This window comes from Haliaeetus leucocephalus, unplaced genomic scaffold (assembly GCF_000737465.1).
Source record: "Haliaeetus leucocephalus isolate CR32 unplaced genomic scaffold, Haliaeetus_leucocephalus-4.0 Scaffold906, whole genome shotgun sequence".
Lineage (NCBI taxonomy): Eukaryota > Metazoa > Chordata > Aves > Accipitriformes > Accipitridae > Haliaeetus > Haliaeetus leucocephalus.
This window is the reverse complement of record NW_010973342.1, coordinates 1,058,658-1,086,567: the sequence shown is the minus strand read 5'-3', so window position 1 is coordinate 1,086,567 and position 27,910 is coordinate 1,058,658. Positions and strand designations below refer to the sequence as shown.

General features: G+C 42.8%; 1 protein-coding gene across 2 annotated transcripts in view; it reads left to right on the top strand.

Annotated features, from left to right (window-relative positions):
* The window catches only part of CRMP1 (collapsin response mediator protein 1), a 51,045-nt gene extending 25,982 nt beyond the window's left edge, over positions 1-25,063 (top strand). For both annotated transcript variants that reach the window (XM_010583464.1, XM_010583465.1), the window contains 10 exons: positions 3,310-3,371; positions 5,026-5,106; positions 8,414-8,482; positions 10,490-10,610; positions 11,705-11,861; positions 16,357-16,498; positions 18,118-18,288; positions 19,523-19,702; positions 22,246-22,411; positions 24,049-25,063. In XM_010583464.1, coding sequence (XP_010581766.1) covers positions 3,310-3,371; positions 5,026-5,106; positions 8,414-8,482; positions 10,490-10,610; positions 11,705-11,861; positions 16,357-16,498; positions 18,118-18,288; positions 19,523-19,702; positions 22,246-22,411; positions 24,049-24,140 — 1,241 coding nt within the window. In that variant the 3' untranslated portion in view covers positions 24,141-25,063. The remainder of the gene's footprint in view (positions 1-3,309; positions 3,372-5,025; positions 5,107-8,413; positions 8,483-10,489; positions 10,611-11,704; positions 11,862-16,356; positions 16,499-18,117; positions 18,289-19,522; positions 19,703-22,245; positions 22,412-24,048) is intronic.
* The last annotated feature ends 2,847 nt before the right edge of the window (positions 25,064-27,910 follow it).

The window sequence follows — 27,910 nt, the reverse complement described above, 5'->3', positions numbered from 1 at the left end:
TGAGTTTTCAATATAAATCTGACTTGCCTTTCAGTCTTCAGGGGAAGCAGGAATCTGTTCTTCGGTTCCTGAACCGGGATGTGTGGTGGGGCCCTTGGTGGCCCCTTTGGTGGTGATAGCATTAGGAGGTCACCTGTGTTCTCACAGATGCTGGAGTACGTCTCAGGCAGTCAGTGTGAATTACTCTCATGTGTTAGCAGACGCGAGGTAAGGGCGAGTATGAAAGCACAAGCGCAATGGGAAATATTTCAGCGTGGCAAGGGCTTTCAAATTAATGGACAATATCTGCTGATAATTGGAAACATTTGAGCCCGCTGGTGCAAATAGACTTGATGTCAGTGGAGCGACACTGGTTTTCATCAGCTGGAAATCTGGCTTGAATTTGTTCTCGGCTGATCGTCTGGTGGGTGAGTTAGCTGAGTAACAGGGCTCAGCTAATCGCGTTTCAATGCTGTGCGTGCCTAACACAATCTCGGCAGGAATAACAGGGGAGCTCACAGAGCTGCTGTTGAGGTGCCTTGTCATGAGATCTAATTGAATAATTAATCAGTTTTAAATCAATACAAAGCTAATTTAAGGAGGCATAGGCTTTGGAAGGGCCTGGAGATTTTGTAGAACCAAATGTTGGTTATAAAGACTCAGGCTTGTAGCGTTTCAGCAGCTAATTTGGGACTGGGCTTCTCCGGTATATGCAAAGGAACAACAGCCTGAAATGTGTTGGCAGACGCCTCGCTTGTTCCTTTAACTACTGCACTTTGTCACTGTTCAAAAAAAGCTGCAGCACTGTCTGAAGTTTGGAGAGGATCCTGTTGAGTACTCCTGCTGCGAGAGCAAGCAGGACATTAAGAAGAACATAGTACGTAACAAATGTTAAGCATTAAGGTCGATAGACCATGGACCAGGTCTTTTGAAAAGCCACATATTTCCAATGAGTAGATCAAGACACCAGACCAAGGCATTAGGCAAAGAGTCTAATCTTGGATATCTGTATATGTAATTGGTGTTATTTTATCTTGGTATCTTGTAAAGGTACTCTCTTTGCAAGGCAGGATGGTTCAAACCATCTCTCCTGTTAGCTGTAAAGGCAGCCCAGGAGATGCCCTTTCACTTCTTGTGTATCTGCTGTGGTAGCCGAGGGCACAGATGTGCATTTAGATGGGAGAACTCGGCTTCTGCACTGTGGGAGCTGTCGGTAAGGGACAGGCTCAAGATCCCACAGCAGGATCCTTGCTGGGATCCCTTCTACTCTCATTGACTTCAGAGAGAACATTAACCTGAGTGGGAGCAAAACTCATAGTCATTTTAGAATGTCAGAAAAGGGCCTAAGAAGATACAAAGGCAATAAAAGAAAAAAGGAAGAGAATTTATGTCACCTGGGTCAATGTGTGTCTTCCAGCCACAGTACCCAGAGAAAGCTGCCTTACCTCCTGCAGGTTTGTGGTTGAATGAATTACCTTTGGCTAGATCCCAGTGGGTAAGGGAGAGCAATAGGTAACCCAGCACTATGCTTACAGAGAGATGTCTACAAGAGGATTCAGTTACGTGCCATCACTGAGGCTAGTTGGCATGGCTTGGACCAGCCTTGACACATCTCTCATTGCTTCATGTGCGCATGGTCACCCATGCAGAAAGGTGGCTCCCAGGTGCAGCTGGCATCTGAGACACTGGGGGGGGGTTGTGAAGAGAAACAGAGCTTTTCTCCAAGGCGGGATGGGCAGCTCTGATCAGGCAGAGGGGAGATGGTGCTGCAGGCATGAGACTGGAAGCATTGGCCCCAAGGGAAGCCATAGTCAAGCTTAACGTTTTAAAGCAGGGACATAACAAGTACATTGAAACTGTGTAATGAGGAATAGGCTGAGGGATTACAGCTGGTAAAGCCCATGTGTGTTTTCTAGGAAACTGAGAAATAGTAAAATAGCAAGAAAGGATGGGCTCACAGGCTGACAGGGCTCCATGGTCCAGGCTGGATTTGCTCAGCGTGTAAGTCAGCACGGAGGGGCTGGCTCCTGCCTCGTATCTCCTCCTGAGCTGCCTGGACTTAGCAGAGACATAATACCAGGAGTCATTTCAAGGTTTTATCCTGCATGTGTCCCGGGGTATTTTAGTCTTGTAATTGTGAATAAACAAATTCTCTGTGTGAGTGTGAACAGCCATATCCTCTGCCTGAGGATATATCTGCACTTTCTAGTCTCATGAAAGAGTTATATCTTCATCAGAGACCCTTATTCATTCAGTATAGCCAAGAAGAATAACATGAACAGATCTCTTTCTTGTTCCTTTCACCCCAGGAGGCACAGTTTTCATGACAGCTATTTTGAAATGCAGCATACGCAGCTTAGATAGCTTAGAATTTACTTTTCTTTTAAACCAGAAAACTCTGAGATCAGTCCCTGTACCAAACTTGGGAAGTTGTCAGTAGACTAAAGTGTAATGCAAATTTGTAAACTAATACGAATTCATATGTACAGAAAATATGAACCAAAGATGTTTGGAATTCCCATTCTGTTAGAATGTGAAGCTGTGTAAATAATCAAATCTTTGAAATCAGTAGCAAAACTTGTAGGGGTTTGAATACAGTTGGTTCTTGGCAACCGACACTCAACACTAGGTTTTCTTACTGATTTCTAATATTTGGAGCTGTCATCTCTCATGGTTTTGTATGACTGCCAACATAAATCCTTCCATCTTTGGAAGGTGGAAGAAGAGGTATGGCGAGCTGCCCTTGTAATTGGGTTCAGGCTTTGCTTCCACTCCTTCCCAGTGTCTGCCATCAGCTAAGCTGGGTGCTTTGGGCAGTAGGGTCAGGAAAAAGCAAGTCTGTATGCAAATTCAGATACACAGTTTCTAGAGCTTCTCAGCACTTTGGGGAAACTTAACTAGAAGTTTATCTGTTAAAAAGCACAGCTTCAGGTCAAGCTGAAATGTTTTCCTGATTAGCTAAAGAAAGCTAAAAAGAAAACCAGCGATTCATGGAAACGTACACAAGTTTTTTTTTAAACTTCACAAACTTTACATGCTTGTTTTAGCCATCATTGCTTGTCTGTGGTTTGGTTACAAGCAATCTCGTTTGCGGTGGTGGCTGGGTTGCTCCAGGGCTGAACACAGGCAATCCACAGATTCCCCCAGAGAATTCTAGAGGCTTCTAGTCCTGTTGTAACGCAGCTGTGGGGCCATGCTTTATTTCTGGCAATCGCTGGTGAAAAGCCTAGTCCAGACATATTCTATGACTTGTTTTCCTCAAGTTTTCAGTAAAATACTATTTAAGAATCCACTTACATGGTAACACCTTTGAATTTTGTCTTGGAACAGGTGTGAACTCTTTTCAAGTCTACATGGCCTACAAAGATCTCTACCAAATGTCCGACAGCCAGGTATTGCTCTGAATGCTTTTCACTGCTGTGATCTGTCCTCTCTTCTATGATCTCCCAACACTCGAGGAGTTGCTAAGGTTGAATCCCAGAGAAACGTTCCCACTGACCTGAGTGGCACTGGGGGAAATGTGCATTGGGGGAGTTCTCTCTGGAGGGTCAGTGCCGAGCAGTGTTGAACATCTGCATGTGTTCCTTCAAGTGTATGGCATTCACTTTCTGCAAAGATTTTCTGGTGTCTCCCAACATTGCAACCAGTCGGCACTGCTCAGGATTTTGCCCTCACTTTATTTTGCTGTTACCTTTCAAGAACTCTAGGTCAGAGAGGGAAGAAAAGATGAGGCACTCGAGGCAGTGGCAGTTTTGAGGTTTCAAGAGTTTTTCGTTTGCTGCAAACAGCTAAATGAAGTTGCTGTTTAGGAGATGTGGCCTTTTCTCATTAGGGCTGGAGATAACAATGAGCTTGTTTGTCCAGAGCTCATTACGGATTCCAGACTCTTCAGCTTTCCCATTCATAAGTATCAGGTCATTGTAAATGGATAATGGCATCTGTTAGTAATAATAATGTTTGCTTATTCAGTTGAGAAAATGTTTCTTTCTTACTTATTCCCAGAGCTATAGCTTTCGGTCTCTTAAATAACTGTTGTTACACCTCCAATACATGTGGTTTTAATTGGAATTTTAGACATAGTAATATATAAATATTCTCTGAGAGGCAGTGCCTGTTAAATTCAACTCCCTGTTGGAATTGCCAAGAGAAATACATCAAAAAGTTTAATGTGTGGCTAGACTAATGCCTGTTACCTTGTTTAAATGCGCATGTTGCAAGCTGTGTATTCCAACCCATTTAATGCTAGCTGAAGTGCCCTAGTGCAAAAGCGGACACGGAAGAAACCATGTCTTCAGTATTTGATCTGTGTTTGAAAACTGGGCTCCCACATTACTGAAGTCTGGTTTAAACAGGGAACACATCAGCTGAATAACTTCTGGAAAGGGAACTGAATTTCAGTAGATCTGTGCTCAGAAATTCTCAGTGAAAGCAATAGGATCAACTATTTCCTTTCTGTATGGGTGGGTTTTGAATCTTAGAAAGCAAGGGGAAAAAAAAGGATGCTCTAGAGAAAGTATTGCGACTTTTAATTGCAGAATTAAAGAAGTTGGTGAGAGCTTGACACTATCTGCTCTAAGAAGATGGTGCAAAATGCCTGCACTTCAGGAAAGAGGTGTTCTAGCTGTACTAAAAGTGTCTGTAGTCCATGGGAATAATTCCATTTTACATTTGCTAAAACTGTGGAAAAGAGACAGCTCACTAAACTTAGGCCTGTGTGGAAGGGTGTGAAGAGGTAGCCCTGCAGTACAAGGGGCTGGGGGAGGCACTATGTCCGAGGGAGATGCAACCCTGCTCGAGACTTTTGACCCTGTCTTGGTGCAGAAGGGCAGAAGCTCATCCTGGGGCTGGCTGGTGGGTAAGTCAACACCAAGCAGTGAAGCTCAGGCTCTGTGTAGAAAGCAGAGAGTGGAAAAGGGAGATATTTTGCTATTCACCTAGACAATTGCCAGCATAGAAGGTACAAACCTGAGGTGAGCAGAGAGGTCTGAGTGTTAAGTAATGTGTTTTCCTTATTCAGCAGTGTTTCCTTCTTTGTCCTATCTGCAGCTTTATGAAGCCTTTACCTTTCTAAAAAGTCTTGGGGCTGTTATCCTGGTCCATGCTGAAAATGGAGACTTGATAGCTCAGGTGAGTGAACTGTCATTTTTGCTTTGTTTTGTGAGTAGACACAAGAGAGGAGAAGTAAAACCCTCCAGTCAGAGTGTGGATAGGAGGGAAGGAACTACCCGGTAGGTGCCTTAATTGAGCCTGATGCCCTACACAGTGCTGGTATAAAGCCTGGGATGAGAGGATGGAGGCCCTTTTGCATGCTTTGGCAGAGCATCTGTGAGGTAGAGCAGCCATCCAGACAGGTCCTCGCCTTGGCAGCAGATGAGGACTGGATGAGGGGGGCAGAAGGAAGCAAGAAGATCTCTTCTGAATCCAGCAGAGGTGAGCGAAGCAGAACAGTGTAAAGCCTTGCTCACAGATTTTGGGGACAAAACGTGGAGCTGGGAAGCTTTATGGTAATGCCTCTTGCTGCAGCTGTCAGCATGAGCAGCATAGTGAGTTTGGAGTGGGTGGTAAAGCTCTCAGACCTATTTATTTTTGAGAATATTCTTATAAATAAAGCTTGAGAATAACAAACCACTGTGATCTTCTAAACATTTTAAAAATGTGCATGTGTAAGTCATGCTCTTCGAAGATGCCTCTCAGAACCAGGAACCCGGGCTCAAATTCACTATGTTCCATGAAAATGTCCCGGATGCCCAGTGCAGTCTGTGGAGGTCGGGTCCCCTGCGCAGGTACTGTCCTCACACCGGAGTGTGCCGGAGCTCTGGTCTGTGCCACAGCACATCGAAAGAGGTATCCCAAGGACAGCAGTCGATAGTAAACCTTCCGCTGGTCTTTCAGAGGCCAGGATTCCCCTATAAAACAGAATGGGCGGGTTTGGGTGGGTGTTGTTATGACTCTGTACGTCTGTGGCAGAGGAATCTTTCAAGGCTGTGTGATGGGTGCACTCGACCCCCCGACAGGCTGTCGCAGAGATGTCTCCCTCCTTTGATCCCTTGTACGTGCATAGAGCTCCGCTGAGGTCCGTGAGGCTCCGAGTGAGCGGACTGATTTATCTGCTGAGCTCTTTATCTGCTGGCTTATCCGCTAAGGACTAGGCTGCAGAGCTGACAGGGAAATTACAATAGCTAAAAACAAGTTGTCTTTGAGAGCTGGACTAGGGAAGCCACCTTGTCTCATGGTTAAGGGAGAACCTCAAGTGAATGTTTGAGTGGCTGGGCAGTGTGTAAGGGCTCTCGCCCACATGGGTTTATTTTGTTTTTTCCCTCGTGTGGGATTCTGTCCTTTACCTGCCTGGTAAGAATCTACCCCCTTTGAGAGCCTTCTTTCCCTTTTCCCTTCAAGTTTGGCTGAAGTTAACCACTGGGCTCAAAAGTTCCTAGTGAGGAGTCAACAGGCACATACAGCGCAGTTGTATCTTCCCCCCACTGAACCCGGGTGAAAACCCTTATTTGGATTCAAGGGGGGAAAAAAAAAGAAGCTGATTTCCCATGAAGTTTAGCATCATTTAAAACTACCAAAATGTATAATTTGTAGTTTTAATACAACCTAAAATATCCAATAGAATGAAAATGAATAAGGAGAAACATCGTAAGTCAATATTACTGTATGAATGCAAAATGAAACAAATCAAATGGCACCCATGATGTTTTGATACATTCCCCATTAAAATCAAGGCGTACTTGTGGAATTGCATTTCCGATAGAAATCTGTTTCAGTTACAATTTTCTTTGATCAGCTTTAATATACAGCCATGGAATACAAACATACAGAACAGAGGAAAAGAGGAAGTAGTAAAGAAACGTGAATTATGTTATACATCAACATATTTCTTCACCATTGCCACGTCTCATAAAATCAGTCTTTCCCTATGCTTTTATTTAGAAGGATTATTTCGATAGTGAAAAGAAAGCTGCCTGCAGGGAGGTTTTTCAGGACTATCCTCTGTGAAAATACAACTCTGATCTTATCAAACAAATATTCTATCTTATTAGCATTATCAAATCCTCTTACAGTGGGTAATTTTATTGTGTTTTATGACTTCAAGATGCAAATCTATCCTACTTTGTGTAGCCACTCTTTGCCATCTTGGTGGAGGGTTTTTTTATGGTTGTAACTTTATTTTTTGTTGTATTTTAATTATCTGAAGTCTTTAACTGGCACTGTTCAGAGCTATTGCATTAATGACTTAGAACAGCTATTTTTAAGAATACCTATGAAATATTATGATTTTCTAACCAAAATATTCTTAATTACACCGTCAGATTAATACATTCCTATTAATGGCTCTTCAGCCTTGATTGATTACAACAAAGGCAAAAGTGTATGTGAATATTAACTTGCTCAGGTTTTGCTGCAGTATGCTGCTAATGTGTGAACTTTTCACCCTCAGGGACCTGGGATCAAATATTTATTAGATGACACAGTAAAGTATGCTTGGGAACTTCATCCTGGTCTCTAGGGGACATTTGTCTGTGTCACAGAGTCATTACATTTGTTGAACTCGGCTCATTAGAGACCTGTGGGCAGGGCAGGCCGGGGTCAGAGGCACACCAACAGCTCTGGTCCCACTTCTGCTCTCCCGGACCAACCTCAGATCATAAGTCGTTGACCACCATTTTCTGCAAAAATGGAAATTTATTCCAATGCCACTGCTTGACCTTAAATTAAAAGATAGGTGAAGCTTTTTCTTTATTTTAAAAAATTATCTCACTGCTGTGAAGCTGGATAGCACAGATTTTTTCTGACAAACCCCCATTAGTCCTAAGGTGGGCTTTTTGGTGTGGACACAGTGCCCTCACAACCAGAGGGCACTGTTTTGTTTTCATGGAAATATATAGTGATTCACTCTGTAGGAAAAAGCGTTACAGAAAACTGGATGGCAAAGGCAAGACTTTATTTGAAGGAGTGTCAGCAATGCTAGAAGTTTAAGGAAGGTAGCAGTGGTTCATGGATTGCAGCCAGAGAGGAACTTGTGCAAGTAAAGAAAGAATCTCAGGCTGGAAATATCTGTAATTGCTATTTAATACGTTGATTGAAGCCTGTTCCCTGGGTTGGTGTCTTGGTGTCAAATAAGACTTTCTGGAGGGAAGAGGAGATTTCTGATGGTGCAGCCCAATGGCTCAAGGCACAAATACGCACTGCAGAGACAAATCTTCCCCTGAAATCGTGCTGGCTGCATGGAGCAGACACCAGGGTGGCATGAGGCCAGTTTAGAGCCAGTGTTTTCAGTCCTCCTTCCCCGGCAGCAGGCTTATGCAGCTGCATTGACACAGAGAAAAAAGGGGCAGTCAGACAATATGGCTGTTAATCCGCCATGGGATGCCTGGTGCAAGCGTCTCATCCTGGAGCAGTTGTCAGCATTTATCTCTTAATGTTGCAGGAACAAAAGCGTATCCTGGAGATGGGAATCACTGGACCCGAGGGACATGCCCTGAGCAGGCCCGAGGAGGTAAGAGACTTCACTCATTTTGTCGTTCATGGAAATATTTTGTGGAGCATGTAGTATTGGAGCTTGGCTTCTGTATGGGCAGATGATAGATGGGTGCGGGGGGGAAGGCAACGGTCTGCTTCTCCCACTGCCTCTTCCAGTATTATTCAAAGCCTTGAAAAGTCCAGGTCCCCTTCAGCTTGTTTGTTTGCCTGAAATGCCCTTTTGCTGGTGCAGCATGTGCGTTCCCTCGGTCTAGGGATGAGCGTGTCCTTGTACACTCAGGAGTCAGAGCTCCTGCTGCCCGAGGCACGGTCATGCATGTATTTTTTGAGTATGACCCTTGTGATTTGATTTGCGATGACAAAAAAGTGAGCTTATCAGGGTAAAAATCAGCAGTGCAGCTTGTGGGATAGGCTTTGGAGTAACTGCATTCATTAAAATGCTTTAGCTGAAAACCTCCTATAAGATGCATGTGTACATACATACCATGCATATGCATACACCTACATATAATCTATGTTTATGCCAGCTGATACATTTGTAGTTGAAATGCAGGCTGCAGAAATGCAAATATGTGAGAATGGAAAGATGCTGCAAGGCAGCTCATTTTATGCAACTCTCTTATAATAAAAAACAGGCTCTGGCATGGATCATCTCAGGCATCTGGAAAGGGTTTCTTTAATGAGAAGGAAAAGGTGGAGTCATGTGGATGTTCCTTAATGTACACAGTTCAGACTGTTAATGGGATGATGGAGGGCGGTAGTGGGAAGTGACTGCTTTCCTTGAAGACTAAAGAGACATGGTCCTGGGGATTTGAGGTTAAATTTGAAGAGATTGTTGTGGTTTGCAGCTCTTTATATAACCTCTCCCCAAGGCAAAAAGAATGAGCTTAATTGGTTGCATTCTTCTATTGAACTGTTCATGTACTTTTTCATTTTCCACCTAAATTATTCTAAAAGAATGGAGTTGTTTCCTTTTAATGAGAACAAGGACCTAAGGAAAATCTGCATTTGCAGTTTCCAGAAAGGAATTTTGCGTCTTTCTGACCATGCGTCTGACCACCTCAGCCCCAGCGCTGAGGTACAGAGGTCCTGCCTCCTTCCCTGGTCTTCTGTGGGTGTGTTTGGGGCTTCCAGAGCACGTGTTGTGATAAAGTCCTAGGACAACCTGAAGTGACAGTCTGAATTAAGCCATGTGGTTTTGGAAGGGCTAAGTTGCTCAACTTTTCTAGCGCAATTCTTGGAGAGAAATTTCTGTAGTGTTGAGTCAGTATTTTCAGTCACAACAGAGTTTTAGGTATTAAAGTGCCAATACCGTGAGTCCCTCTGGGAAGGAGGTATAAAACTCATGAGTGGGGAAAGGAGTCTCCAGAGCCACTGGGAAACACTGCTTCTCTGTTTGAAGATGACTGCTTTGTGTGCCTACGTCCCAGATGGTTTCTTGGGAGGAGATTGCCTTTATGCTTGCTGACGGAGGGGACTTCTGGGCGATGCTTCAAAGGCTTTTATGGATTATGGGCTAAATTCAGTCCGTAGTGCTGAAGTTGCTGTTTGAGAATACTTTACATTCACTGTCATCTTATCCTTATGTACAGATTGCATAGGGTAAGCTGCCAGGGAGAGCTCAGAGGTTGTCTCTGACCTCGGTCAATGTTTCCTTGCTTCACTCTCCTTCCGACTGCAGGGTAGAAGTCTGAAGCAGAAGGGTGGGAGGGAGGTAAGGAGAAGCCCCATCAGCTGCTTGGATGTGACCTCTCCTGGGGTGCAGGGTGCCAGGGAGCTGTATTTGTGCTGGGGCAGCTGCACCCCATTAGCAAGTACAGCCTGGCTGTGGTTACTCCTAACACAAAGTGTCTGAGGTTGGGTTAGTGCCCTCTTTCCCAGCACTGCATCTCTCTCTATGGAAATAGCAGAACCAATCCCTGAAGAGTTGTTGCTAAACAGTGAGAAACATGGGTCAGTCCTCCAGTTCGTTTTTTCTTCAGTCTGCTTTTGCAGTTAACTTTTTCCTCCTTGTTTTCCTCAGCTTGAAGCAGAAGCAGTTTTCCGTGCCATCACCATTGCCAGTCGAATAAACTGCCCAGTGTACATCACCAAGGTGATGAGCAAGAGTGCGGCTGATATCATTGCCCTGGCCAGAAAGAAAGGTAAGAGACTTCCTTTTCTCCCCCAAACTTGGGTTTTTTTGGTTGAATAGAAGCTCAGTAGAAAAACCTGTACCTCTTGACCCAAATCACAAGATACAGGGAGAGGTTATCGGAGAATGGTAACGCCATCGCAGACCCTAAATATTTATAGCTGAGAAAGATGAAGGGAAATCCTTCTGCATTTTTCAGTTGAGAAACTCTCCCCACAAACTGTCCCCTTGAAGATTGTGTTGTAGCTCTTCTTTATCCTGTCTTCCCTTTTACTTTTCCCTTAGACTGCAGTATCTCTGTTCGTGGGAGGGAGATATTATCTTCCTATCAGGGTCTAGCACATCCTCTGTGCCTTTTGGGGGTATTTCAGGGTATTACTCTCTGAGGGGTGGTTTGGGCAGTGAACCTACTGTTAGAGATAACTCCTGGCCTTGCTGCTGGAGGCTGACACCGTCAGATGTGCACAGGGGACATCTGCGGATCGACACTGCTTGCTGGGGCTGTGGAGGGATCCAGGTTACAAAGCACCCGAAAGGGACTTGTGAGCCTGGAGGCAGCTGCTTTCGAAGCTGCGTTTGTGAGTCAGGACTGTTCTCCTGGTTGGTGCTACAAAGTGCGTGAGCAATATGGAAAAGCCAAAGAGCAAAATAGCGTCTTGATATTTGTATTCTTGGAGACTTGGAGTATGGTGCTGAGTGAGGACCATATGCTGCTATCTGCTGGTGCTGTGCCCAACCTGGGAGTAGTAAAAAGGCATTTGTCTGCTGGAGCCCATCCTCCACTTAAACACACTCTGAAGCAGAGCAACGTAGAGAACATGGCTGTGATTAAACCAGTACAAATTAAAACCAGATCTGAACTGTCTCCTTCTGGATTAGAAAGGGAGCTTTGCAAATATGCTGATCAAAAGCATGTGTAGCTCAGAGAGCCTCCTGATTAATTTTTTATCATACAGACAAAGCCAGGGCTGCTTAATTTTCTGGGAGCTACACTGGCCTCGTAGCAATGCGTAAATTATACATGGCTGCATGCTGTAAGCAGTATAACGTGCTGAGGAGAGAGTGGATTGTAATCAATTCCTGTATATCTTTGCTTTCCCCAAGGTCCCCTTGTTTTTGGAGAGCCGATCACTGCCAGCTTGGGGACAGATGGGACACATTACTGGAGCAAAAACTGGGCCAAGGCTGCAGCTTTTGTGACCTCGCCACCTCTGAGCCCTGATCCTACCACTCCAGATCACTTAAATTCGCTCTTAGCATGGTAAGACCTTCGTTTTTTTACAGGATGATGGTCAGGCAAGTGCAAAAGCCGCATGGGATGAAGCATCCAGGAATCCGCTCAGTTTCCTGTAGACCAGTCTCATACCTGAAAACAGGAGAGAAGGGACCATGGAGAACCAGGGATGCTGATATATCCCTGTGTTTAGGCAGTCAGTCAGGTGAGCAGGCATGGACTTTCTAGCTCCTGGTTAGCATGTTAGAGAGGTAACTGCTAGTTATTCAGGAATTAATTCTTTTTCTTTCTGCTTTTCAAGTGATTCTTAGTTGTACAGCTAGATTGTCTTTAGCCCAGGACTTCAAACTGGTTTTCTCCCTAGTTCTCTGTTTTCTCCAGCCAAATTGCTAATATACGATTGGATGGCATCCTCACCGTCCAGCATTAAGCAACAGCCTGGTGGATAGATCCCCATCTGTGAGAATAGACTCAGTTTAAGCCCCTGGTCATATCTGGCAAGCACAGCTCCTGAAATCAGGGTTGTCCCTGAATGCAGAGATATCTGGAATGGAGAAAACTTCCCTGGTGCAATTTTTGCCAAAGCTGGTGCAGGACTGTAAGCACTTTTGATAATTAGGCTGTCCTAAACTAACTTTAAAGTGTTTGTAACAGAATTCAGTGGTTTTAGCTCCTGTGTATTGCAAACTTCTGACTTGGTATGTCTTCATCTGGGAAGGACCAAAATCATACAAGTTTACTTGTGTTCAGTTCTTGCAGCATTGTTTTTACTTTTAGGTTGTCTTTATAGGTTCCAGGGTCCTCAAGCTGGAAGTCAGCAAACATAAGTGGTACATCTAGAGAAGGTTTGTCAGGCAGGAGAAAGAGGCCAGAGTGGATTACAAAGGAGACTTTGTAGGGACTTAGGTGGAGACAGGCTAGTGACTGGAGACCATCACTTGACAGGATAGGGGTATGGGCTGACTGTCTTCAGGTTGGCAGGGAGAGGGTTATCCCTAGAGAGATGAAAGGAATGTGGACAGCAGAGGGAGAAGTGTCTTTCTCATATAGAAAAGAAGACATCAGCAATGCCTTGCCAGCAGCCCAGACCGTAAACTCATCCCTGAAAGTATTTCCTGCCTGTAGCCAACTGTGGGTCTTCTTCAGCTTAAGCAAAAGACCATCTGCTTTGAAATGGTATGGAAATTCACAGCTGAATTCCCACCAGGACAGATTGCTAGTGCTGGAGTGAGGAACTCAACTCACCATTCAAAATGCTATTTAATGCCATGTGGTGGCACTGATGTCACCCGCTGCCTCCCCTTTCTAGGGTTTCCAGGGCTCTAGACAGAGCAGGAGAATTTGAACGCTAAAAGTGACCCATTGGTCTTCAGGAAACATTTCCCCCTGAGGTTAGTTTTCCACATGACTAAGTGGCAGGCTGTGTGGCAGGCAGTGCCAGTGTGCCTGGTAATACAAGGCCTCCGCGTGTGTAATTCAGGCTTGGGCAGAGCTGCCCTTTAGGTGGATGGGCACGTACGGGTCATGGGAAGCTGCTATCAATCAATGCCACTGCTGCAGTATGCACCCATCTCTCCTCGCACACGCTGGGGCAGGCTGTGCAGTCCACCAAACTCAAGTTTTAGCTCAGCTGCCCTAATGATGCTGCATGGGCGGCGCTCTTAATGAATGCACAGTTGAGCTCTGAGTTACATGCAGTTCTGGTAAGAATATGCAGGAATTTGTTCTGTTGTGACAGTCTTATGGCAGAAATGATTTTCCATAATTGAGCTTTCTGTTCCTTAAAATAAGGACAAGGAAGAAAAATGATTTTTCTGGTCTGATCCGTTACTATCAGCACTGTGAAGAGTGAAGCTCATTGTGTGAGGGTAAGGCTCTTAGCACATGTAGATGTGTAACAAAGTCTTTGGCTCTTTACTCTATCAGACATGGCTGTATGTGTTCTAGAAGAGAGTCCCAAAATAATAGTATGTGGGTCAAAACAGATTAGCCAAAATAGCAAGAGAATTTTTAGAACTGGAATCCAAATAATGACTTTTTTTAACACTAACATCAGAAAGACAAACTGAGGAGGCACAGAAGTTTTCATTATCCTCCACGCATGTAAAAACGGCTTTTTTTTTCTACTGGCTTAAAGTCCTAGATCTTAAATGACAGCAGCTTAGCCTGCTTTCAGTTTTAATACTTTAAATCTATACTTTGAAACTAAAAAAAGAACTGTATATTTTATCAGTCTGCTATGCATTTGTGGGGAATTTTATGCAAGGATGATGGTAAAGACAGTATTTCACTTTTCTATTGCACTGTTCATTAGGAGACCAATATTTTACATTCATTAAAAAATCCTTACAACATTCTTCCTCTGCAAGCATGCAGCATACAGCTTGTGCTCTTTTCCACAGAAAGTGTTGATTTTTCACTGAAAAGCTGAATGCGTAAAAATCCAGCGTGTCTCATGGGGTTTCCACATTGGATTTGCCTCATGAGATTTGGTCCTTGTTTCACCTGTGGGCCATGCACCTGAGGTAGCCTTCACCTTCCGTGGTGTACTGCTGCCTTATTGCCACTGTGATCTGCCATCTCTTCTGAACTAGAGATGTGAGATCTTGGTGCTTCATGGAAGGTGTAGCCTGCCATGAAAGCCTTGTTTACGGTGAAGAATAAGATGACGAGGTATTGATGTGGCATTTAAAGATACACATATGACCACTGTTAATTCTCACCAGTCCCTCCTTTGGAGATGTTTTCCGTGGTGATCCCTTCTTGTTTCTCAGTTTTTTAGTTGATCTGATGCTCATCCCCCATTTGACAGTAGAGTATATCTAGACCGTAGGAGCGCCCGTGTGGTTAACCAGGAGGTGTTGGGCAGCTCTCAAGCGACATGCTTCAGCTTCAGAAACCTTCTTCTGAGTAGACCGGGAAGTGCCGTGCATGTCATTAGATGTCAGAGGAGAGGGAACATGGGAGTTCAGAGAAAGCAACTCCTTTTTATCTTTCAGGTGTAGGAATTAATAGCGTGGTGTAAGAAACACAGCATAACCTCAGGGGAGTGGGCAGTGATACAGGGCCTGGCTGTGGCATTCATGTTTTCATGGTGGTATTCATTGGAGTGCGGAGAAGAGAGAAGGGGGTAAGCCACAAGAAGCGTAGCTGACAGAAGAGCAACAAAAAGGAAGAAATGGCATTGCAATCTTCTGACTTTATTGTTGTGTTAGAATAAAGGAATGTTTAACTGATGGTTTAATCCTATGGAGTAACAGCAGGCAGTCATTAATAATCAGGAATAGCTAAAACATAGCTGCCTTTTCGCTATTAAATACATGGGTTTGGCTTCGGCTAAAAAATGGATGGATGGATGTGAGCATGGTGAAGAAGCAGAAAAGATGCCAAAAGTTCTTCTCTGGCTGTCAGCAATCATCAGGGCTGGCAGCCCAGAAAATTACATTAGAATTACTGATGTGTGACACTTTTCTCCTCTGTACTTGGCTATTTGTTAGCTTGCTGGAATCTAAATTTGAGGACCAGAATAATTCAGATGTTTCAGAGCTGGAACTTACGTAATCAGTTAAAGAAAAGGACGACAGGCTCTTGGGGACATCGTCCTTCTGGAGTGACAGAAGAGAAATCATAGTGTGTTTTAATATGCTTGACTCCTGTAAGCTTAATCAAGACCTAAAAATATCACCTGTTTCCTGTGGATATTGAAGAACCTATCTTCTTTTTTATCTTTCTATTTTTGCAAGATTCTGCATATTGGTTATGTTCTTCCTCCTTATTCCCGAGACCAGCTGTGATCCAGTTCTGCTCTCTGCAAAAAAATTTTCTCTAGGCTGAAAAAACAACTTCTCAAAGAAAAGCATTATTATTTGGTAGCTATTTTTGTATTTTACTCCATGCCTTTTTTCTGTGTAAGACCTTTAAGTTAGATAAATGCAGAGTACGTGTTTGACTTGCCCTATGCCTTTCTTTGTTTAATTAGAAGACTACCTGATCAAAAACTTTCCTTCCTTTTTTTATTTTCATGGTTCTGTTTTGAAAGGTCAGACAAGAAATACTTGTGTAAGTATTGCAAGAAAAATATATGTGCAGGGGAGAAATGCAGGGAAACAAGCTCGATGCTCGTGACTTTGCATTGTAAAATCTGCCATTATTTTTCAACATGGTTGTGAATTAACTTATCTCGAGAGTGGCAGACATCTCATACAAACTTCCGATCATTTCCTTAATCCTAGAGCGATCCTTTGTCCTGGTTAGTGGGCTTGTGCCTGATCTCTGTCGATAAGCAGCCTGAAACCCGAGGGGGCTGTAATCTGGGAGTTCAGGGTGCTCCTGGGGGAAAGCGGAGATCTCCAATTACATTGTCGCTCTCCAGTGATCTGTAGCCAACATGTAAAGGCTGCTGACATGATGTACAGCCTATGCCTCTGGTGCGTAGGCTTGAAAGGTCCATTCACCAGCTAGTCTGAGACGAAGGTAACCTTGGTGATGGGCGGTCTAAAGCTTCTCTGCGTTGCCTCCACAGTGGGGACCTGCAGGTGACGGGAAGTGGCCATTGCCCGTATAGCACTGCCCAGAAAGCCATTGGGAAGGACAACTTCACTATGATTCCTGAAGGCGTCAACGGAATTGAGGAAAGAATGACTGTCGTCTGGGACAAGGCTGTAGTAAGTAATTACTTTTATGGACTAAAAAGAAATTGAGTGTTGGCTGAATAATGAAAGCCAAGAGACTCTTGGCCAGTACTTAAGTGACTTTCTAATATATTTCTGAGAACTCCCTGAGAGAGGTCTACTACGAGGTGACTTGTTTATTTCAAAAACCTTCTCCATTTCTATAAACTCAGGGCTGTGTTTCACTTTTGACACTGCAACACCATTGTGTTTTATTAGACCTGAGGCTTCACAGACTCCAGAGCTCAAATTTCTGGTTGTGTCGGAGCGGATGCTTCTCAGAGATGTAGGATCTGGAGCAGTTTAATGATTTTGAAGTGGACCCCATATAAATGTGATGAATGGATTGTTTGAATTTGGAAAGCGTCTCGTCATTTTTGAGAAATGACAAATGGATGGCAGCCGAGCCTGAGGCTAGACGATAAAATGCTTTGAAGGAGAACGCTGCATGTAATTCATACTGGCATTTTTGTGGTGGGGTGCTGGTATAAGTTAGCAATTTTTTGATGGTTCCATGGATCCTAATATATAATGATATTGTCCCTCCATTGTCCGCCTTCACATACACACCCATGCACACACACTCACACACACACACTCATTACCTTACATTGCATTGTGCTCGAATGCATATTGCAAACTGGGAAGTGGTAGTATTTACAATGCTCTCATGAGCACTTCTCCCAGACTGTGCTTAATAACCACTTTCTTCAGGGACCGCTGTTGACATTCCAAGCACAGAAGCAGCTTCAGATACCTGCCATATAGGAGCAAAGCAGGGAAGCAAGCAAAATGCAGCCAGCCAGTAATATTTCTCTTTTGTTACTCCCACAAAGGGAAGGAGCTGCAGCAAGGGCTGCAACATGGGATTTACAGGTGGTAACATTCAGTCCTGCACCACTGAGTAGCTTAGATTTTGCAAATCTCATGTGTTACCAAGCAGGAAATAAGTGTTTATTTAATACTAAAAAGTTTGGCACTGTTCTTCCTTGGAATATTGTTCTTGCTTATTGCCAGGGAAGACCCCCAAAATACTCTACTGAGAAATCAAATAGCTGTTGTGTACGGCTGCTATTAAGCCATCACTGACTGTATAAAAAGTTCAATTGGTGGTGACATTTCTCCAGGCAAGGACTTTATAATTGGGGTTGTATTACTTAGATGTATAGGTTTGGTAATACTAATAGTAGAATGGACTTAAGTTGCAAGAAATATTTCTAAAAGAGCCTGAATCTTGATCTTTTATTTAATCTCATAATACCTGTATAAGTTTCTCTGTTTTAAAATCATTAAAACATTTAAATGGAAATTACTAGGACTAGCAACAAAACACACTTAGGCATCAGTGTGTAGAGAAAGGGACTGTAGATAACTGAGCAACTTGATGGTATCATCTGCGTTAAGGTTTTATGGGCTGTTCTTTGGGATACCAGGAGCAATACCTTAATTTATTTGAAACTCCCAAGTAATGTGCCTTCTATGAAGTCCTGCTTGGTAAAATCTGTTTCATGCAACATTGAACTACATGCTTTCCAATATCTCCCTGACCGTTCAGTACTCTGAACAGTAAATCCCCATTTTATAAGTGTGTTTTGCTCAAATCATGTTTTTAGGCCACAGGCAAGATGGATGAGAGCCAGTTTGTAGCTGTCACCAGCACCAATGCTGCCAAAATCTTTAATCTGTATCCAAGAAAAGGCCGGATTGCTGTAGGATCGGATGCTGATGTCGTTATTTGGGACCCTGATAAGGTGAAGACTATAACAGCTAAAAGTCATAAATCGGTAAGGAGAAAAGAAAAAAGAAATGTCACTGTTGCTTTTCAACTGTTGAGCTAATTCATGTGAACAGCAAATGCACAGGATATAGAGGAGTGGGTAACTGCCTACTCCTGTTCTGAAATGAGTAAATGTTTCAGGAGATGAAAGTATTGAAATCTTGCATTGGAAGCACTGAGATCAGGAGGGATTTCTTCTCTCTCTGCTTATACCATTGCACTACTTTTTGCATGCCTGTGGCAGATGTGTAAATAGGTGTGAATCAGCAGCTCCGCAGCTGTCATTAGTAGAGCTGTGATGATAAATTTAAAACCAGCTCACTTGTTTTTGCTTACCTGAAAAACACCTGATATTATAAATTGCACAATTAAATCAACAATATTCTAAACTATGAGAGATGATTAAATATTTTGATAATACAGCTCTGATCAGCTTCATGGCTGGGATTTTCTATTTAATTCCAAAGCTTTGCCGCATGCTTGTCTGCCCTTAGTGCAGAGTACCAGTGACTCACAGTCACTTTGATTTTGACTGTGGCAGGTTTTATCTTATGTGTTGTCTACCTCAGAGTTTTCTTATTGTTCAGTGCTTTAGTCTTTTATATTGGGGAATTCTTCCAAAAGTTTTACTGGAAATCCAGTAATGGGGTTTATATTAAAAAGGCAAAAACCTTTAGAAACCCTTAAAAAGTAAGCTTAGGTGATTCAGTTTCTATTTCTCTGTCCTGGGATCTGTCTGTATTTTCAAGAAAGTAATAATCACCTACCCTTTGACAGTCACTCCCATTTAGATTCAGGCTTTCATGGTCCTTTCTGGGCTTTTTCAGACAGAAACATGTGTGCTGGCCCCTTTGAAATTCCCTTACATAGTCACAGCACATCCATGGTGGGACTATGTCCTCTGGGTATCTGGCAGCTGAGTCACAATTTTCCTTATTATTAAGGCTATTGTACTTCTAGAGGCTCTGGATAAATATGGAAAGTCCTCAAAAACAAATGAAAGAAAGCCTTGATGGAAAGCGAGAAATGGAAAGGAAAAGTCTCATCAAGGAAAGTCAGATCAGAGAGATTCTTTAAAATCATTTCGTATCAAAATGCATTGCCTTTCCTTCAGACAAAACAATTTTGTACACCTCCTAATGGCAGTTGTCTAAAACTATGACTACAAATACAGATCATAAGTTACTAAGTGAAAGAGATCTTGTGCCGAACTTGAAGTGAATATGTTGGTTGATCCTCAGGCCGTTGAGTACAACATCTTTGAAGGAATGGAGTGCCATGGTGCCCCACTCGTGGTCATAAGCCAAGGGAAGATTGTGTTTGAAGATGGAAATCTGCACGTAAATAAGGGAATGGGCCGCTTCATCCCTCGCAAACCTTTCCCTGAATATCTTTACCAGCGCATCAAAATCAGGAATAAGGTAATGTCAGATATTATTTAATCTTCTTTCTAGCCATACCTTTTTGGAACCACAGTAGCACATGGTTTTTATTATTATCGTGCTAATATGAGTCCATATCAGACGGACTATATATTACTTGTTCAAAAAACAACCACAAAACTGGTTCCTCTGCAAGTGTGAACTGATGTAACTTAACACCATGAGCTTCAGTGGGTAAAGCATATAATTGCCAGGTGGGCATAATTGCCTTATGTCCAGCTGTGCAGGCTTTTGAAGGGAGGTGGAATAGTGGTAGAATTTACCTTTAGTTATAATTCAGGAAAAAGATAAAGCTTCTTTGGGAGGAGGGTTAGCCAGAAGAAAAACAGAATTTTAAATTGTTACTGAGCTTTGCATACTGAACTGCTACACTGCAGAGAAGAAAAGCATGTAAGCCAGATCATTATATTTGGCGTCTCTGAACTGTTGTTGGTGCATTTGCTGATCTGAGTATTAGCAGCATTCACAGCTCAGAAAACTTTTCTCTTGTGTTTAATATAAAGCTTGGGAAATGACCAAGATTAAGACTGGGTCACTTCTGGTTTTGAATTATATCAGTGCTCCTCTGTTGAAAACCAATTGGTTTGGCACTAGTTTGGAGTTATTTGGAAATTGCTTCTTGCCACTGAGCAAGAAAGTCACTGTGTGAGGACAGGTAACAAGACAAATTGGCTAAAGCTCATATTTTCTTCAACCAAGCATATATCATAGCCTGTGAGGATGGCAGATGAAATCAAGTCTACAAGCAGGTTGATAGTTTTTATCTTTCATTATTTGTTATACAAATTCTGTCAAGCTGTGGGATACAAAAGGCCTGCACTTCTAACAAGAAAAGGCACTGTAAAAATCAAATGCACCTGCAAAAGTTTTGCAAAATACCAATCAGTATTGCACTTTTTTTTTACATTATCCACTTAGATGACATGGGCCTTCTCTTCACACTCACCTCTCAAGGGTTTGGCACATGGGATTTATATATAAATTAGTGACAATGTCATTTAAATACTGAAAACAACATGTATCAGAGACTGGTGTCTTATACCAGGATTTGGCACAAAAGTAACTGGGCTAAGTAACCTGTGTCTTGCAAGCAGGCCTGGATTTTGGGAAAGACCTTTGATACTTAGGAAAGGTCTGCAAAAGGACGAAGAAAGGGACTGATATTTTTGCTCTTGCAGCTCCCTCTGCTGCCTGCTAAGGAGAAGGGACAACAGGTTCATGTCTGTGTTTCTTTTCCCACTATTGAATTTTATCAATTGGAAATATTTAGAAAGACCCAATGGTATCAGCCACCATATGAATATGTCAGTGCACGACAAAGCGGTCTAGAAGAAACATGTCAAACAAGGGGCTGCAAAGCTGTAACTGGCACAGGATAGCAGTATAAATTTATCCCTGGAGCAGGGATGGTGGTATCAATTCCTGCCTTTGTGGTTCCCTGGAAGATGGATTCGTTGCTGTGATTGGCAGCTGCTCTCTTCTGGGCATTAGTTTTGGCTCAGCCTGCGAGATGGTGGCTCTTCTGAGCATGATGTCCCTGTCACTGAAAGCAAGGAAAATGCATTGATTTCTGTAAGAGCTGGATCAAACCCCTGTGAATAGTGTCCTTCCTCTACGGTATTTTAATTTCACTGTTAACCTATTGGGGAGATGGCTCTCAAATAATAATCTTGTAAGCCACAGATTTCTGATCTTTTTGACGAGCTTTGGATTCTGTGATTCAATGGCTTCAGGCTCTTCCTGAAAATTGGAACTCTTTTAAAAAAAATATTATTTCCTAGATTCCTGTGATTTTAGGGCCAATGAGGCTGTTTTGATTGTCTTTTCTCATATTCCTTATAGGAACTGTACAGGGATAAAATCTAGAGACCTCAAACTGGAATCAGAGCTCAAATGACAGATACTCTGTTGACAAATAATGAAAGATGGGTCCCATGCCACAGTCTAGTGTATAATTGCTTTTCTAGTTGATGACAAGAAGTGGAAAATTCTGAAATTTTATTTTAAAATTGCCATCACTTTTCAATGAGTTCTAATAAAGATAATGAGATATCTGAAGGGGAGGAACAGAGAAAACACAGGTAGGAGTGAAATTGCTGCAATCAGTATAGTGGGTATCAGTCTTGAAACAGCCCAAGTGGGATTAAGCAGCTGAACCAACCCTGCTGAACAGCCTCTGAATGGGGAGAGAAGAGGTGATTGTGACTGATCTTACCTAAAATAAACACCTTAGCTCAGACCTGTTGTTTTGAATCCCATTCCTCCCCATTGACTGTGAAGGAAGCCTAATAAGGATCTCTCTCTTACAATTTTTATATATATAAAAATGGAGGGAGGAAGCTTCGTAATTTCTTTTATATATAAAGCAGACTGTAGCTTTAATAAGACTATAGATGTGTTTGTAATTCAGCTAGTGCAGAATATAGCTCTGTGCTCAGTGGTCTCTACATATAGACAGGATATCATTAAGGAGCATTATCAGAGCATTCAGTGTCTGGATTTTTATTCTCCTCTTGGTCTAGGTGGGAGGACTGCAAGGAGTCTCCAGAGGAATGTATGATGGGCCTGTGTATGAAATCCCAGCTACGCCAAAATATGCAACTCCTGCACCCTCAACTAAATCCTCCCCTGCCAAAAACCAGCCCCCACCAATCAGAAACCTCCATCAATCCAATTTTAGCTTATCAGGTAAGTCAGCCTGACTCATCAGAAATGTTTTAAAGCAATCGGTATGGATTATTGGTGATAAATTACAATTATAATTCTTTAATCAAATATGAAAGGATTATATATACTCACATACATGCATATGTTACATATATGTATGTATATATGCATGTATATATTATGTTTTTATACATTCTTTCCCTAGCAATATTTTATAAATTGCCGAATATTCAAAATGTTTGCAGTCTAAAATTTTTCTCTGCATGCAGTCTTCTAATATTATTTACCTGGCTCATTACAGTTAGCTGAGCTCTCTGGTTGATGTGACTGAGGCCCCTTGGTGGTACGTACAGCTGATGGGACTTGGTGCAACCAGCGTGGCTCAGACGTTTCAGATTTCTTTCTTGCTGCATCACCAGAAACTGCTAGACATGGAAACCTCAACTGTCCTTGTCCATGGCTGGCAAACCATGTACAGAAGCTAATTCATATGCAGATTAGAGTATTTCTTGTCCTCTTTGCTCTTGGTGCCCAAAACATTTTCCATGGTACATAAGAAAGAGGCTGGAAAAATCATCCTTTGGGGTTGTTGGAAGTAATTCTTGTCATCTGAAGACAATTACAAGTGTGTCAAATCCTTATCCTTCAAAAGTCTACAGCCCAATTGGTATGTAAGTGGCTCCTTATGATCTTAGGAAAGTCACTGGCTTTTCTCCCCTGTGGCAGCCGATGGTGGAGTTTTCCTCCCTGACAGATCCTGTCTTTAGAAACTAAATGAAACTTCTGGAAGAAAGCCCAAAGAGAGCAAATATTTTAAAAACCCTTCTAGTGAGTTGAAGTATATTTTTGCCTGTATACCTGGGGCCATGGTGAGCATATACAGATATGTAAAGCTATATAAAGCAAAAAAAAGTGCTTAGAAATTTGACCTCTAATAATAATAAAAACCAGTAGAGTGGGATTTTCATAAGCATCTGAAGCTGTGGTTTCACAGTCCACTCCTGGATCTGGGTACTACCAAGGCATCTAGTGGTACGAATTTGATCTGAATCAGACAAACGCACATTACTCTGTTCTTATGAAAATAGGCAGAACCAGAGACTATGACAGCATTTAAAATGATCCTACGCTTTTATGGTGGTCTTACATTGCCATTAGGAAGCTGAGTGTGATCAGACAATATTTAGCCTGGCAGGAAGCTTGCTGTCACCTTAAGCTTAACCTTTCAACATTGTAAAATGCAGTGAGGCAGGTTTGAAAAATCCACTCTGCACATAGATGGTTTGGTTTTTTTTTTTTAGTTATAACAGTAATATTTTCTGTCAGGGTCTGATCTCACTAAGGGAACTCAGTCTGTAGTCTGTCATCCCTGCATGGGCTCTTCTTCAAGTCAGTGGAAAACAATTCCCATGTAGGGGGAGCATCAATCATCCGATTAATCCTACATTTAATCCTACACCTCTCATAGAAGACAACTGGAGCTAGGCACAGAAATGTGCCTTGAAGGTCTGTTTAGCACTTCAGTCAGGGGCCAGGCTCGAGAGAAACCAGCTGATGGTGGTGTGAGGGAAGCATTGCTGGAACTAGGCAGGTAAAGTCTCCCTGCCGATGGTTTATTCCTTTTTATAGCTTTGTTTCCTGATTTTCTGTTGTTGCAGGAGCTCAGATAGATGACAACAACCCCCGCCGTACTGGGCACCGCATTGTGGCCCCTCCTGGTGGTCGCTCTAATATTACCAGTCTTGGCTGAAAGACCATGATGGACAGAAACACAAGGATGAAGAAGGATCGTGGGAATAATGCCTGTTCCCTTCAATATCTGTGTTATCGAACCCACAGTTTTATTTGGTACTAATGGAAATAAAAACCGAAATGTCTTTCTTTTTTTTGTATAGGAAGAGGTGATAATAGTGTGGTGTGTTTGCTTGGAACTACTTGCCTCACAATTGTGCTTTCATGCCATAGTCACCTTAAAGCATGGTGCTTCCATTGCCCCTTTAGTGACTACAGGTTTTAGCTTCGTCTCGTAACTGAATGATGGTTCCTTTGCACCCTTTCGCTGTATTAGAGTAGTTAATGCATGTTACTGAGTTATTTATGCAAGTTGCATTCTGTGAGTGAGTCCCTTTAGAACATGTTGCCAACAATTGACTAGACACAATGCCAAGATTAATGTCCGTATTTGAAAAACACCACCAAAAACACTTATGAAGGAAGAAAATGGCCATCTTGAAAGTATGGAGTAGAGTAGTATAGGCAGCTTCTGTTTCATCTTTAATTTATTATAAACCCAAGAAGCACTTCTCTCAGACACAGAAAATCACTGGGACACGTAATGACAAATGGTCTCTGTAGCACCTGTCCGTTCCCACTCAGTACGTTCCAAGTCTGTGTCCTTCTTGTTTCCATTTTAGACAGAGCCATAATTTATACATACCAATGCCATTGCCACCCCTGCAGGGATTTCTCCACCTGGGCAGTAGTGCTCTCCTTCTGCATGAGATTTTTGGTACTTACAGATAATCCAAGTTGCCGTCGGATTTTTAAAGTTTTTTGTACAAAGTTTTTCCTTTGTAATCACATGCATTTTTACTTACTCTACCGTATCAAGATCTACTAGTCGTGGTTCAATTTCTGAATTCAAAGCTTGTGAAATAAAGGAAATTAATTGATGGGTAAGCGTCTTCCTCCTCTGCTTTCCAGTGCTGTTGCTCAATGATTGAAAATTTAGAAGGGAGAAACTCAAGAGAAATTGTCTTTTAGGTTGACATCATGTGAAAGAAGGAGCCTCCTTGGATCACAAGGAATGTTAAATGTATAGAGGTCTGCATATGCATACTATAGCATGCCATAATCTGTCTTAATTAAATAGAGCTCAGAGTAAAAATGTACTTACTATTGACATTGCAGCTGCCTCAGTTTTGGCCAAATGAGACCTAAATGAACTTTCTCCCAAGACCTTCAGGTCTGCATCTGATTTGCGTGAAATGGTAATTGATTGCCGTCTTCTTCATCTGTAGTACAGAACCAGTATGCAGTGCTCCAGTTTGACCTAAGCTATATTTGACTTAGTACTGGTTTTCTCTGCTGACTGAACCAGGACAGTGTTTAGGCATGACACGAACAAGAGATGCTGCAGGTAAGGTGAAGACAGTGGATTTCAATTCTCTTTTTCAATGAGAGCGAAGGAAATGCTTTCTCCTTGTCTTTCTGACTCCCTCACAGACTATGTAAAGAAACTTTTTCAATCGCTTTTTACTTGTCTGATTGTGTTGCAGATGTGGGAGGCGTGGGCTACGGTGGAGGGTGGGCTGCTACGAAATTAAACAGGTCAGCAAAACACCTCCCCTTGGCCCTGTGCCACTTTGCCCTTGTCTACACTGCAAAGCTGCCCCAGGAAATGTCTTGTAGCAGCGCGGTGCCAGGGGAATGGTTGGACCTAGCTGTGGTGCTTGACCAGCCATTCCATGTGGCAATAAATTGTGTTGGCATAGGGCATGTGGTGCACGCCAGGTACATGTGGGACATAAAAGTTTTGGAAAGTAGCCTACCTGAAGCCTGTCATCTTATTCTGAAGCCAGTGTGCTATCATCACCTCCAGCTTGCCCAGGAAAGGAACCACTACCCTGGAAAATTCCATTTTGGTCAGCTTGGTCTGAAAACCTGGCAGCAGAGCTGGTCTGAACAGCTAGCTTTTCTTTTTGCTTTGGCTTTGACCTGAACCAGTGAAGAAACACCGCAATTCAGCCTGCACTGAATTGATTGCTCCTAAAATAAAGAGAAAAATAAAGCTTTTAATGAATGATCCCTTCTGGTAAGGATTGAAATTCATGTTTCCTATTGCCTGGAGAGTGCCCTCATCCCCAGGCTTGCTTGCTCACTTAGTGGTTCAGCTATTTTATATGATAGGAAGTAAAATAACTTGGTCACTTCTGGTTCAGGTTTTTTATGTGAAGTAAAATAACTCTAGCAGAGAAGCCTGAGGACAACCTGCCCTGGAATAACCCACAGCCTAGCAGATAAGGCAATCCTGAAATGCCAAGTCTCCATCTCCAGTGTCCTATTCCAACCCATTTGCTATGAGTGTTGACAGAGCCAGCAACAGTTCTGGTAAGCTAACCCTGACAACAGAAACAAAGCTGGTTTGTGAAACTATGCGGCAAATTTGACATCGTGTGAAAATTTTGGAACTGCTGGTTACAATTTCCTTAGTGATTTTCTTGCATGTATTTGTGCAAGTAGCAATGGTTGCTCACCTGCGAGTAAAACTTGTACTCGATCTACGACACTTGTCACGCCTGAGGTGACAGAAATGATCGTCATGTAACTAGTATTGACAGATTACACTTTCCCTACATGCTAAACAGCATCCTAAACCAAAGAACCCTTTGCCTACAAGATACTCAAGATCCACTGTTGTTAACATGCATTTATTTTTTCACAGTGAAGTGTCTGTGAAGAAATACACGAGTGGGTGTTCGTGAGGCACTTCATGGTTCAGTGCTTCTGTGAGAACAAGACTGTGCTTGTCAGGTCAATGTAACTGCTATGAATTCTCCCAGGAGAAGTACGCTAGCGTGCCCAGGATGTTCATAAGCCCCCGCAGCCTGATGGCTGCTGCCGTGCCGCTGCCTGCCTGCGGGAAGCCCGTGGATCCTGTGCTGTGCCTGGTTCTCTCCATTCTGGACATGCAATACTACGTGGATGTGATTTAAGGAGCATTTTCTTGGAGCACAGGTACCTTACTGCATGGCCACCAGGTGAGGTGAAGGATGGGTACTGTGATATACCATCAGAGAGATGGCACGTGCAATTGCTCATGGGGGGGGGGTTAAACAAAGCAAGGGAAGTGGTGCTTCTCTTACCACCTGGAGGCCTATTTCACAGCAATGCCCCTGCCCGTAAATAAAATGTGGCTTAGCTGGTGATCCTGAATACATCTGCAGAATAGGCAACTGTACTTGAGTTTGCTCCCTTGTAGGAGCAGAAAGCTGGGAGATGTTCAATTTGTGAACTTGTGGGTGGGGAGCTGCTGTTAACTGCAAGAAAAAAGCAGTGCAAAGCTTTTACACTTTTTGAATTGTCAAGCTTCTAAAAATTTGCAGCAGGGCTATGCCCTTTTAATACCTGATATAGTCCTAATGAAGTTAAACTGGCTCTTCCCTACTGCTATTTGCAGACCCCTTGAAATTAGTCCCTATGACCAGTCTGAGGACCATCTTCATCAATCGAGTGATGTGGAAGAGAAGGCTGGATCCATGGGGTTGTTTCCCGAGTGATAGTTTGGACCAGTTTGTCTTGGGTTACAGTTTGTCTGCTACCAGAGCAATGCAGTTACATGTTTGAATTTTAGAGTTTGTAGCAAAGCCTGTTAATTATGATGCTAAGACTGTACCAACAGCTGTCCCAGCTATTAAATGTTTCTCTTAGCAATACACTGACCTTCATCCTTACAAACTAAAAATGCAGACTGGACCAGGTCAGATGACCATCTGCTCTGGGTTCCAATAGCCAACAATA